Source organism: Hemibagrus wyckioides, linkage group LG09, assembly GCF_019097595.1.
Source record: "Hemibagrus wyckioides isolate EC202008001 linkage group LG09, SWU_Hwy_1.0, whole genome shotgun sequence".
Classification (NCBI taxonomy): domain Eukaryota; kingdom Metazoa; phylum Chordata; class Actinopteri; order Siluriformes; family Bagridae; genus Hemibagrus; species Hemibagrus wyckioides.
This window is the reverse complement of record NC_080718.1, coordinates 8,443,701-8,457,982: the sequence shown is the minus strand read 5'-3', so window position 1 is coordinate 8,457,982 and position 14,282 is coordinate 8,443,701. Positions and strand designations below refer to the sequence as shown.

The window sequence follows — 14,282 nt, the reverse complement described above, 5'->3', positions numbered from 1 at the left end:
GTATACACATGGTAATGTTATAACTGACCATATATATATATATATATATATATATATATATATATATATATATATATATATATATATATATATATATATATATATCAGGCATAACATAATGACCACTTACAGGTGACGTGAATAACACTGATTATCCTCATGATTATTCTCATCATGGCACCTGGTAGTGGGTGTGATATATTAGGCAGCAATTGAGCACTTTGTCCTTAAAGTTGATGTGTTAATAGCAGGAAAATGGTCAAGGAAGCATAAGGTTTTGAGCGAGTTTGACAAGGGCCAAATTGTGATGGCTTGACAACTGTATCTCCAAAACTACAGCTTTTGTGGGGTGTACCTGGTCTGCAGTGGACAGTACATATCAAAAGTGATCCAAGGAAGGAACACTGGTGAACCGGCGACAGGGTCATGGGTGGCCAAGTCTCACTGCTGCACGTGGGGGGCGAAAGCTGGCCCGTGTCATCCAATCCAACAGACGAGCTACTGTTGCTCAAATTGCTGAAGATGTTAATGCTGGTTCTGATAGAAAGGTGTCAGAATACACAGTCCATCACAGTTTGTTGCGTATGGGGCTGCATAGCCACAGACCAGTCAGGGTGCCCATGCTTCAAGCAATGTTCAGCTGGGAAACCTTGGGTCCTGCCATCCATGGGGATGTTACTTTGACATGTACCAACTACCTAAGCATTGTTGCAGACCTGGTATTCCCTGATGGCTATGGCCTCCTTTCAGCAGGATAATGCGCCATGCCACAAAGCAAAAAGGGTTCAGGAATGGTTTGATGAGCACAACAACGAGTTTGAGGTGTTGGCCTCCAAATTCCCCAGACTTCAATCCAATTGAGCATCTGTGGTATGTGCTGGACGAACAAGTCCGATCCATGGAGGCCCCAACTCACAACTTACAGGACTTAAAGGATCTGCTGCTAACATCTTGGTGACAGCCAGATACCACAGTACACCTTCAGGGATCTACTGGAGTCCATGCCTCAACGGGTCAGGGGGACCAACACAATTTTAGGCAGGTGGTCATAATGTTATGCCTGATCTCTGTGTGTGTGTGTGTGTGTGTGTGTGTGTGTGTGTGTGTATATATATATTCAATGATTTGGAGGGGTCTCCCAAAACATTTGGCTATATATATATATATATAGCCAAATGTTTTGGGAGACCCCTCCAAATCATTGAATTCAGGTGTTGTTTTATAGGGGTTGGGCTTGGCCCCTCAGTTCCAGTGAAAGGAACAATTTCATGCTCCCAACTAAGTGGAAATGTCCAAATTGGGCCCAATTAGCCATTTACCCTCCCCGGTGTCATGTGACTTGTTAGTGTTACAAGGTCTCAGGTGTGAATGGGGAGCAGGTGTGTTAAATTTGGTGTTATCGCTCTCACACCCTCTCATACTGGTCACTGGAGGTTCAACATGGCACCTCATGGCAAAGAACTCTGAGGATCTGAAAAATTGTTGCTCTACATAAAGATGGCCTAGGCTATAAGAAAATTGCCAAGACCATGAAACTGAGCTGCAGCACAGTGGGCAAGACCATACAGCAGTTTTACAGGACAGGTTCCACTCAGAACAGGCCTCGCCATGGTCCACCAAAGAAGTTGAGTGCACGTGCTCAGCGTCATATCTGGAGGTTGTCTTTAGGAAATAGACGTATGAGTGCTGCCAGCATTGCTGCAGAGGTTGAAGGGGTGGGGGGTCAGTCTGTCAGTGCTCAGACCATACACTGCATCAAATTGGTCTGCATGGCTGTCATCCCAGAAGGAAGCCTCTACTAAAGATGATGCAGAAGAAAGCCCGCATACAGTTTGCTGAAGATAAGCAGACTAAAGACATGGCCAGAACCATGTCCTGTGGTCCGATGAGACCAAGATAAACTTATTTGGTTCAGATGGTGTCAAGAGTGTGTGGCAGCAACCAGGTGAGGAGTACAAAGACAAGTGTGCCTTGCCTACAGTCAAGCATGGTGGTAGGAGTGTCATGCTCTGGGCCTGCATGAGTGCTGCCGGCACTGGGGAGCTACAGTTCATTGAGGGAACCATGAATGCCAACATGTACTGTGACATACTGAAGCAGAGCATGATCCCCTCCCTTCGGAGACTGGGCCGCAGGGCAGTATTCCAACATGATAACGACCCCAAACAAACCTCCAAGACGACCACTGCCTTGCTAAAGAAGCTGAGGGTACAGGTGATGGACTGGCCAAGCATGTCTCCAGACCTAAACCCTAAGGTGGGGGTGCGCAAGGTCTCTAACATCCACCAGCTCTGTGATGTCATCATGGAGGATTGGAAGAGGACTCCAGTGGCAATCTGTGAAGCTCTGGTGAATTCCATGCCCAAGAGGGTTAAGGCAGTGCTGGAAAATAATGGTGGCCACAAAAAATATTGACACTTTGGGCAATTTGAACATTTCCACTTAGGGGTGTACTCACTTTTCTTGCCAACGGTTTAGACATTAATGGCTGTGTTTTGAGTTATTTTGAGGGGACAGCAAATTTACACTGTTATACAGGCTGTACACTCACTATTTTACATTGTAGCAGAGTGTCATTTCTTCAGTGTTGTCACATGAAAGGATATAATAAAATATTTACAAAAATGTGAGGAGTGTACTCACTTTTATGAGATACTGTATATATATATATATATATATATATATATATATATATATATATATACAGTGCCACCATTACTTTACTGGCTTAATCCATCATTGTACCTGTGTAGTTGGCTGTGCTTAGACCCACATGTCCTGAATTAGGCATTGGGTTGCTCGATACAGAACTGGATCGCTGCTCCTCTAGACCACCAGACACATTTGTGGAGCTCGGTCTTACCAGGATATCTGCACACAGATATGAAACCTATTACTACAAACACAAATATCACTTACAATATATATATATATATATATATATATATATATACATACATACATACATACATATATAATCCACATATACACACACACACACACACACACACACACACACACACACACATATATATATATATATATATATATATATATATGTATATACACTGAACAAAATTATAAACGCAACACTTATTTTTGCCCCCATTTTTCATGAGCTGAACTCAAAGATCTAAGACTTTTTCTATGTACACAAAAGGCCTATTTCTCTCAAATAATGTTCACAATTCTGTCTAAATCTGTGTTAGTGAGCACTTCTCCTTTGCCGAGATAATTCATCCACCTCACAGGTGTGGCATATCCAGATGCTGATTAGACAGCATGATTATTGCACAGGTGTGTCTGGCTAGCCACAACAGAAGGCCACTCTAAAATGTGCAGTTTTATCACACAGCACAATGCCACAGATGTCACAAGTTTTGAGGGAGTGTGCAATTGGCATGATGACTGCAGGAATGTCCACTAGAGCTGTTGCCCGTGAATTGAATTGAATTGAATTTCATTTCATTTCTCTACCATAAGCCGTCTCCAAAGGCGTTTCAGAGAATTTGGCAGTACATCCAACCGGCCTCGTGTAAGGTGTAACCACACCAGCCCAGGACCTCCACATCCAGCATCTTCACCTCCGAGATCATCTGAGACCAGACCCCGGACAGCTGCTGCAACAATCGGTTTGCATAACCAAAGAATTTCTGCACAAACTGTCAGAAACTGTGGGGAACCATGGGGAGCTCAGGGGAGCTCATCTGCATGCTCATCGTCCTCATCAGGGTCTCGACCTGACTGCAGTTCGTCGTCATAACCGACTTGAGTGGGCAAATTCTCACATTTGATGGCATCTGGCACTTTGGAGAGGTGTTCTCTTCATGGACAGGTGGCAGACAGCGTGTATGGCGTCGTGTGGGTGAGCTTGATGTCAACGTTGTGGATTGAGTGGCCCATGGTGGCGGTGGGGTTATGGTATGGGCAGGCGTATGTTATGGACAACAAACACAGGTGCATTTTATTGATGGCATTTTGAATGCACAGAGATACCGTGACAAGATCCTGAGGCCCATTGTTGTGCCATTCATCCACAACCATCACCTCAAGTTGCAGCATTATAATGCATGGCCCCATGTTGCAAGGATCTGTACACATTTCCTGGAAGCTGAAAACATCCCAGTTCTTGCATGGCCAGCATACTCACCGGACATGTCACCTATTGAGCATGTTTGGGATGCTCTGGATCGTCGTATACGACAGCCTGTTCCAGTTCCTGCCAATATCCAGCAACTTCGCACAGCCATTGAAGAGGAGTGGACCAACATTCCACAGGCCACAATCAACAACCTGATCAACTCTATGCGAAGGAGATGTGTTGCACTGTGTGAGGCAAATGGTGGTCACACAAGATACTCACTGGTTTTCGGACCCCCCCCTTGGGGCTAAATGTTGTTATAAAATTTAGTCTTTTCTTATGATAATTCAGTCATGAAATTCCAACAGCTATAATATGTATCAAATAGGAGGACCAGTTTAAGGTATTTGTTTCTTCTTAAACATGTTCTTATTCAGCCTGCTATCACTGACAAAAATCCTACTTTATATACTCATGTATGGCTTACCTATTCCCTTCCAGCAGATGGGTGGGCCCTTGACCAGCACCCCCTGCGCATTGCGGAGCAGATGGTATTTTAAGTGCTTCTGCTTCTTGGGCTGCGTGGTGAGCTTCAGGTTGATGTGATTAGAAAACTCAGTGAAATATCTAAATCCTTTCTCACCACAGCCCATGCAGTTCCCTGAGAAGCCTGGAAGCCAGACACAAGTGTTAGATTATTATAAACAAATTCTACCATCTGATTTAATGTCACATAGGTGCATCAGGGACCAAAGTTTAGTTGTGTTTCAAGCCATTGCTGTAAATGAAGCCCAGTTTCCACAGTGATGAAGAGAACTGAGGCAATGTAGAGAGTACATGAATCATAATTGAATGACTAAAAATTTGTGATAAGCACAGGTCTGATTTGGCTATGGTGCCCTGACATAGCTGTCTGCCTGTCCTGTGTTAAAAATGCTATCTCTCTCATTCAATCTCTCTACATTTATATTGTAACCCCGCACTTTCTAATATTGAGAAATACAGTGATATATAACGCTACAAAATATATTCGACATTTAATTGATCATGAGCAGTGAATCATTGAAAATCAGTGAGTCATGGAAAATCAGCTTGCTTGATTACGACTCTGTTTAGCAAACGTATTGATTTTACTCAAACAGATTTAAAAAAATAATTTTGGATTGTACGTCTATGCATGATGGTAGATTTTCACATCATTAACGCATTTCCTGTAATGAGATTAACAACTGCGTAGCCAAAACAAAGAAACTAATGGCTAAATTTAATCCACTGTAATTTCTACCTAAAAGTGCATTATGTCCACGTTCATCTGGGAGAAAGCGGCGATCCACAGCGCACACCAGTATGTGGCCAGGGATACTGGGAGATTTTGCCCCGACCAGCAGAAACCCCAGTGGCACTTCCAGATTTTCAGTGGACATCGAAGTCAGTCGCAGATCTTTTCCTGCCTGACAGAATCCTGAGAAACACCCAATAACAGTTTGCAGAACAGTGGATCTTCAAAAACAATTCAAATAAATAGTAAAACATTATTAAATTAATACACTGTTCAATACTAGTGAATTTTAACATCCAAAGAAGTACTGAGTTGATACTGCCCTGTTTTTGTATTGTAGTGTGAATAATATTTTGGTTTATCATTTTAAAGAACAAAGGACTCTATACACTGCTTTTGAGATCTTAAATTCAATACTGATGATGATTGGGGTGTTATTCTGATCCCTTTCTTCAAAATTTAAATGTTTAGCCTTAGTGTACATCATACAGATCAGTGCTTATGCTCTTACCATCAGTGGTGCAGGAACCTTCGGGAGCAGGCTTTATCTGATATGGAATGGGAGGACTGTTAGTCTCCGAGCCATCCTCATCATCTTCCTCATTTTCCATTTGGCCTGGTGAAAAAACATATATACTTTTAGATTCTGTAAATGTATACACTATCTAATTCAGCATCGTGATCTTGCATGATGATGATCTTGCCATATGCTATTGCTGGCATTTCCAATTACTGACTTGCTTTAAACGGCACACTCACAGCTTTTCTCTGTATTTCAAAGTACTTCTCCAGTAATATGGTCTACTAAGGCTTATAATACACAACTGATAATGAACAAAATATATATAATTGAAACTAAGAAATAATTAACTGTCTATATAACATTCCAGCGGTGCACGTATTGAGCATGCACTGCTCCCTTTCAACATCGTTATATCACTCCTCCCACTACTGCTGTGTTGGTGCTGAACAGACAGTGGCATTTCAGCACCACGTTTGTTGTGGGTGAGCCTGAGCCTGCCACACCCCACCAGCCCCCTGAGACTTGCTGTGATTCAAACCTGTACCGAACCTCTACCTGCATTCAAACCTGTATTCAAATTTCAGACATGGGCATATCCTACGTCAGAAGTAAAAAAAAAAAAAAAAATAACAGCATAGCTCTCTAAATTCTTACTCAACCTCAGCTCAATCATTCATAATTGGTCTCACTTAGAGTAGACAGCCTGTTGTTTTTTTAATCTTCTTCAAGCAATTATTATTTTTGTTTGCAGATTTAATTGGTTCTGTCTAAAAAATATTTTAAAAAGAACAGTTTGTGGAAAATGGTTTATGTCAGTGTTAATAAAATTGTGTAAATATCTTTTATTTGGGGTTTCGGGAGTTATCCTTTCGGAAAAAATATCACCATGTTACAATAAATAAAAACACAAATCATAATTCAGACAATTCAGACTCTTTTGACACAGGAAATGACACAAAAAACAAGAAGAGACCCTTACCTTCTCGAGAGAGGGGCCTTCGCTCAGGTTCTAGATACAGCTGTGAGAACACTGGTCTCGGCACTACATTGTTAGAACGCAGAGATGCCTCGATGGAATAGTGTAGTACCTCTTCAAAACGTGTGGTATGCAGCTGTCCAGCATATGAGTTTCCCATCTCCTTTGGACAAAATGTGGAAATGAAAATAAAGTAAGATAAAAACAGTACAAGAAAAGCAAGAAGAGATAATAAAGAAATATCTGACAGTGTAAGAGCTCAGCTTAAAGCAGATGGGATTTTTTTTACAAAGCAGCATCATATGAAAAAGAGTGGATTAAAGAGCATTTATGTTTTATGATATTTATTCATTCAACAGCAAAATGGCAATTAACTCGAATTTGAATGCTACTTAGAGATTTTCCTGGGCATAAGAACACTAAGGTCACAAATCTGCATGAACGAAGCTTGCAAATTTAATAACCACATAATGTCTATAGAACAAAATATATAAATGCAAAATTAATCATTTTTTATCTGCAATGCAATCTACAGTAGTCTGAAAGGAGCAATAATTGTATGAAAAAATTCAAATGCCTGGAAACCATGTATTAAATTGTGAAAGCCTGTTTCTGCTAGTTGTTCAATAATGAACCTCATTAGTTTATCATAATTATACTTTAGTAAAAAATAAACAAGTTTTACAATCAAAATCACATCCAAATGTGGGCCTTTCTGAAACTGTAGATATCACAGTTTGATGTGTCTAGAATGTCTTTGTAAGCTAACAGAATTTAATGGAAAGTCTTTCTAGTGAAGTGGAGGTTATAACAGCAAAACAAGACAAAATCTGCAATGAGCAGTTCAACAAGTATGATTGATGAATGTGATGAATGGTCAGGTGTCCATATACTTTTAGTGTACTTTTATGTGCATTTGGTGTACATTCTTACATCTTTTATACGGAGTCACTTTAATCAACATTAAATGTCCTTGAAGGAAAATGTATATCTAGAAGCATGAGTTAATTTAAAGACATTACCCTACTATACAGTAGGTGAAAAGCAGTACTCCAAAGGAAGATTATGTCCAAATTTTGTGTTCATAAAATGGCAGATTAGTAACACCCGATTGACCTACTGCTTCCAATGAGATTCTGGAATATGGAACCAATGCACACTGCACTATCCTACAGTGGTGGGCATTTCACACCTAGGCCTTCACCAGTGTCCTTCCTGAATTAATCCACCTCTACACCATCATTATGGCAGATTTCTTTCACCCCGGCAACACATGATGTCAGCCACTGGCTGAAATATGATTAGATAAATACTCTTATCATAAATATACACTACTAGAAGCAGTGCAACCAAGAGAAAAGCTATGAAATGTAGAGAATAGACTATTAGGAATAATTTAATACACATTCATGGAAAAAAATTAAATATATTAAAATGCAAGTCAGTGATTCAAATCACTGCTGTTTAGGCCAGCACAGAAGGCCTTGCTGGCCCTGACGGCCCACCACTGCTATCGTACAAGGCAGTGGGTCTGGCAGGGAAGAGAATCAAAAATAGCCAAAGGCAGCACATCAGCTCTTGTTATAGTTATTAACAGTTGTTCTTTGTATTTAAACAGTACTTGTTTAACAACATCTGAGTAAATTGTTAACTTGTTAATAGTTGTGTTATTTGAAATAGGTGTTATTTTTGAAAAAAGTTCTTTGTGGTTATTATGATTATGAATACAACATGGGGGGTGTATTATGTCCGGATTGTATTCATACTACACACAAATACTGATTAGTGTGTACTTTATCAAAAGCCCACACAATAAGTTGTGAATTGATTTTTTCATGAGTTCACCGTCAGGCATGTGGATATTGCAGAAGCCTAATGGAAGAATGTGTGGACAGATGAATCCAAAAATAAAACTTTTTGGTTTAAATGAAACGAGTTAAAATCAAACACTTCATTCCCACATAAGAACGTCATCCAACCATGCAGCATGGAAGTGGTAGTATTTAGTATATATGAACAGTACATAGTACCATGCAGTATATATGTACAGTACAGTATATATACCAAACATGCAGTATATATGTACAGTACAGTATATATACCAAACATGCAGTATATATGTACAGTACAGCGGCACTGTAAACATATATTGTATATATAATTACAAATTTAATATATGTACACATATAATGTCACACCCATCTCACTGCCTTAAGTACATGCTATATATACTGTTTCAGTTTCACCCTACTCACTTTAATATCTAAACTTCCATCACAAAAAAATCATTTACATTTCCTCCTTTGACTTTTCAATTCAATTCAATTCAATTCAATTCAATTCAATTCAATTCAATTCAATTCATTTGTATAGCGCCTTTTACAATGGACATTATCTCAAAGCAGCTTTACAAAAGAAGAGAAACAGAGAAAGGGAAAAAAATGATTAAATTGAATTATTAAACTATTTTATCCATAACGAGCAAGCCTGTGGTGAAGGTGGCAAGGGAAAACTCCCTGTGTTGATATGAGGAAGAAACCTTGAGAGGAACCAGGCTCAGAAGGGAACACACTGAACAGTAAATAATGTAACTGTAAATAAATGATGTCCTTTCTACAACAGCAATCAAGGGCCCATGAGGAATTGTATGTAATGAAAGTGTTTAGTATTCTGGTAGTATTTGTAAAGCATGGCCTATATGACTTCTGGATATAAATCAGAAAAACCTTGTGGAAGATGGTAAAGCAATATCACAACTTAAAGGTTTATTTGAGGATACAGGGTTACAGGGTTCTGAGGAGTCTACTTCTGAGGAAGTATCAAATAATCAAATAAGCTCAAATAAGCATCATCAGTCAGCACAAGATGAGTCAGCCTGTCTGTTTCACTGCCTCGTAAATTTGATGAATCTTTGATGAGTACTCACAGGCCAAGAGTTGGTTTAAATCATCAGCTATTAGGCAGATCATTTGAAAAGCATATTTTTCATAACTTTGCTTGTAGAAGCTCAACTTCCTCCTGAGAGGTCAACAGAGGCAGTGAATTTGGTCATGGTATCCAATTTGCAGCCTCATGAAGTAATCCTAACTAAATGTCAGGTCATTCTGACCTGAATGAGACACATGCACATAAACACACAGAGAGAGAGCGAGAGAGAGAGAGAGAGAGAGAGAGAGAGGAGCACACCATGATCTTTCCTATGGTACACAACATTTAACGTCAGAGGTGGCTGCAATGAATAGGACTGCTTACAGATGGGGTATAACATGGTCATTACGTGATCATATTTACAATGATCTTATTAATAAAACAATGAACCAGAATCTACATGGATTAAATTATGCATTACTCATTTATTCCTGAGTAAAGAATTATATCATGAGCTTGTTCTGCAGCATTTGAGAAGTACTACATAAAATTGAAACACATAACAGTTGTATTTTCATGTATGGACACAATTATGCTGGAAACTTTTCTGGAACCAAAGAAACTTTTCTGAAACTCAGGAACACACTCAAAATGAATCCCCCAGCAACCAAACAGACCTATATGATAGATTATATCAAGGTTTTTAGCTTTAAGTCAATATTATCTAAAAAATTATCTACTGTATCATGAATGAAACCTGTGTGTCCTAAATAAAACCTGCTGTTGTAAAATTCTACAAAATAACCTTTATGAATCCTAAAAGAGACAAACATTCTAGGGTTCTAGGGTTTAGGGTGTAGTACTAATTATTTCATTTCACATCCAGTGACAGAGTAACAGTTTAAATCAATAAATTGTGTCTCTAATTCTTTTCTGACTGGCCCAATATAAAGTAATAACAACTTTTCTAGCTAGAAGAAAATAAAGTATATACATTGAAAATCTTCCTTGCAGCAATCATTTCTTAATTTTTCCCCCAGGCAAGCTTTTATATACAATGCTGTTCTTTTATATACAAATGTTCCTGGCATGTACAGGACCTCAACTGGCTACAAGCTGGTTGTAGACCATTGTCCAGACTTTTCAAGCCTTCTTAACAGGCATTGTCTGCAAAATAAACAGATGCAAATATAGCTGCATTTGAGTGGTTCTCTGCTGATATGTGGATAGATAAAAGAGGAAGTATTGATAGGTTTGAGGATGTCCCCCAGCCCTGACCCCCATCACATGGCTTCCTTGCATGGAGGTGTCATACCCCTTTCATCTCTCCGTTGCTCCTCCCAGGCCACAACACCCCACCATTGTTCCTGTATTTATGACCTCCTGTCTTAAAGACTGTGATCCTTTGTTATCCTCCTCTGTGTCTCTCCTGCATTCTTTTTACCATTGCATGAAATAGTAAATAAATTTTCCATATAAGCCACAGTCATCCATTAACAATGTGACATATTTTCAATCTACATACAAATGTTAATGCAGCAGGTTTAAAATTTTATATTTCACATGCTTGCGAGAATTTTACTATAGTAATAACTCAACCAAACTCTAAAAATGCTTCTCCCTGGATGTTTTTATTTTACATTAAATCTTATGGATATCATTAACAAATTGCCTATCCTTTGAGCTAGTTCCCATGCAGGTACTGTTACTTTCTCTGGCCAGTTACAAAAGAAGCAGAAAGGGGGAGGTCAATTCTAAAGAAATTTTGCCTCCAGAAGAAATGTGTTTGCAGGGGGTGGTGTGCCTACGACTCTCTGCTCTGAATTCTCTGCTCCAGACTAACAACTAAAAGGACACAGAGCCAAAGAGTGGCCAGAAAAGCTTTAGTGGAAAAGCTGTGGATAGGAGAATAGCTGTGGACTGCTCCAATCAATACACACACAAACACACACACCCCATAGATAGATAGATAGATAGATAGATAGATAGATAGATAGATAGATGGATAGATAGATAGATAGATAGATAGATAGATGGATAGATAGATAGATGGTTAGATAGATAGATAGATAGATAGATAGATAGATAGATAGATAGATAGATAGATAGATAGATAGATAGATAGATAGATAGATAGATAGATCAATATATAGATATTCTGTATGCAGGACTTAAAGATGATTATGATGATTACTTTTGCAATTTATATGCAAAAGAAGACTTTTCAAAATATCAATATCACAATACAAATCACAGTATTACTGGATCAAAAGGAAAACCAGTGGTATTACCCATTCCTACTATTCATGGCTCATAGCAACAGGTTAAAGGTCAGGTCCAGATAACAATGTTTGGGTATAACTTTGATGTGCTCTGGCATGGACCAGCCAGCCACTTAATGCACATAAAGAGGCTTATAGGGCCAGGAAGATAGCCCTAACTCATTCTTCTCATCACCTTTAACCTTTGGCCTCTGCACCCTAGCAGAAAGATCACATTTCAGGACTGGGTTGCATTCAGACACCCCACTGCACCCCACACCCACACTGGGATCAGTGGTGCAGTTTTAGGAGAATTATGTGTGCTGTCAGCAAATGGGTATGTGCTTCAAAGGATGTCCTGAAATGACAACAAACTCTCACAGTTTTAAAAGGCCTGGCCAACTGTCCAAGACAACACAGCATCATAACATCAGCTAAGCATCTTCAACAATATTTCATCAGTTGGCTAAGAAAATGTGACCTGTACCAGAGTGTTCCACATTTGTGTTTTTATTATAATTCGTAAACAAATTGGCACACTATAATAACCCCTCTTCTTTCTTCAAGTTTTAAGAAATGTCTAATTTTTAATGTAAACATCACCAGCAAATGACGGAGGTGCTAGGGGTCAAAACCTTTCATAATACTTTGGGCATTTGGGTATAACTCTTTTTTAGCTTTGGGTATGAGTAAGGTTGTACTTTCTAAATATAATGCACATCAGTAGCATACTACTATATTATACAATATAATATGATATTTAAACAGTAACAACAATAGAAATAAAAGTAATCATATAGCATAAACCAACAGTAATAGAAGTAATAGCTTAAAATCCTGTCCACATTTTCCCACAGACATTGATCATTAAAGTGGCTAATGTGAGATTTAAGCAGTTTAGTAGTTCTATTCGGCCAATAAAAGTTGTTTCAAAAACCTTGATACAAACATAACTTTAATGTGCTTTGCAACACAATTTATATCTCATTTAATTCCCAAATTCATCTGCTGTATGTCCTGCTGTATGTCCTATAGTCCTAATGACTACTGTTGAATCCACAATTGCATGCAGTTCTAATTATGGTGAGGAACTACTGCTTTGTCCATGGAAGCAGCTAAAAAGATAAGCTTGTCTATGTTTGTGTCCTCTTTCAAGGAAAGCCTGGATGATTTACACAAAGATGAACCACTATACACTATAATGACTTATACTGATTAATCATTAATCAAACTAGGATAAATGCAACACATTTTAAAACATTGCCAGCCTCCTATAACACATCTACAGGCTACTATGAGTACTATTTTGGACTGAATACACGTGAAGTGATATTACAGTGCGCATAGACAGTTTCTTCAGAATAAAAAGGTTGTGTCCGTTTGCTGATTGTTTAAGGCTTAGATGAAGCCAGTTTCAACCAGTGTTAAATAAACAAAATGCGGCACGAAATGTGTTTTAGGACAAAGTGCATGTTAAGTTTTCAGCATCAGTGTACTGAAAAAATAAAAATAAATCGGCCAGTAGTTGTTTCAAACCAAACAAATGCAGACTCACCTTAAACGAGCTTAACAAACGGCCGATATACCCCTGTGCTTGGAAGAGAATAGCCGGTAGTTCACATAGCTCTGTCCGACGAGCGGTTTAACCGTGTGCCGTGAGCGCGGCAGGATGTTTAACATTAATCAGCGTCCAGGCTCAGGCTGTCGCTTAGAGCAACCCCCTCCCACATCACAGACATGGTATCTCCCTTGAATTAACATCTGACAAACACAGAGAATATTAGCTCGGTCAAATGAGCCATCTGAAAAGTAGATGGAAAAACTATTTCATTTTAAACCAAGGCTATTGTAATACTTGTACTAGGATGGATGGATGGATAGATAGATAGATAGATAGATAGATAGATAGATAGATAGATAGATAGATTATTTCACTATTATCCCAGAGTGAAATTCACTTAATACAGCAGCAAAAAGAGTTAAGAAAAAGTATACCATAGTAATTTAACTAATTGAATAAATGAAATTAAATTAATACAGTCTAAGAATGCAGTGTAGTAGTGCTGGGGGATGTGAACCCTAGATATTTGAAGCTAATTAAAAATAACGCAAATATAACACAAAAACACTAAAAAATCAATAATGCAAGCACCCTATCCAACTGCTGATTAAAGATAAAGTTTATGCATCTTTCGGTGATTCTCGCACGCACACAAAATTAGGTTTAGAAAGAATATAAATATTTGGTTAATTTTAGGCTGGATATCCAGCAGCGTTTCATTTAGGGACCGTCA

General features: G+C 38.7%; 1 protein-coding gene across 1 annotated transcript in view; it reads right to left on the bottom strand.

Annotated features, from left to right (window-relative positions):
- The window catches only part of greb1 (growth regulating estrogen receptor binding 1), a 30,419-nt gene extending 16,736 nt beyond the window's left edge, over window positions 1–13,683 (bottom strand). The window contains exons 1-6 of the mRNA XM_058399976.1: window positions 13,544–13,683; window positions 6,863–7,022; window positions 5,872–5,976; window positions 5,367–5,543; window positions 4,569–4,751; window positions 2,746–2,871 (exon numbers count right to left, since the gene is read on the bottom strand). Of these exons, the coding sequence (XP_058255959.1) occupies window positions 2,746–2,871; window positions 4,569–4,751; window positions 5,367–5,543; window positions 5,872–5,976; window positions 6,863–7,019 (748 nt within the window). The 5' untranslated portion in view covers window positions 7,020–7,022; window positions 13,544–13,683. The remainder of the gene's footprint in view (window positions 1–2,745; window positions 2,872–4,568; window positions 4,752–5,366; window positions 5,544–5,871; window positions 5,977–6,862; window positions 7,023–13,543) is intronic.
- Between the last annotated feature and the right edge of the window lie 599 nt (window positions 13,684–14,282).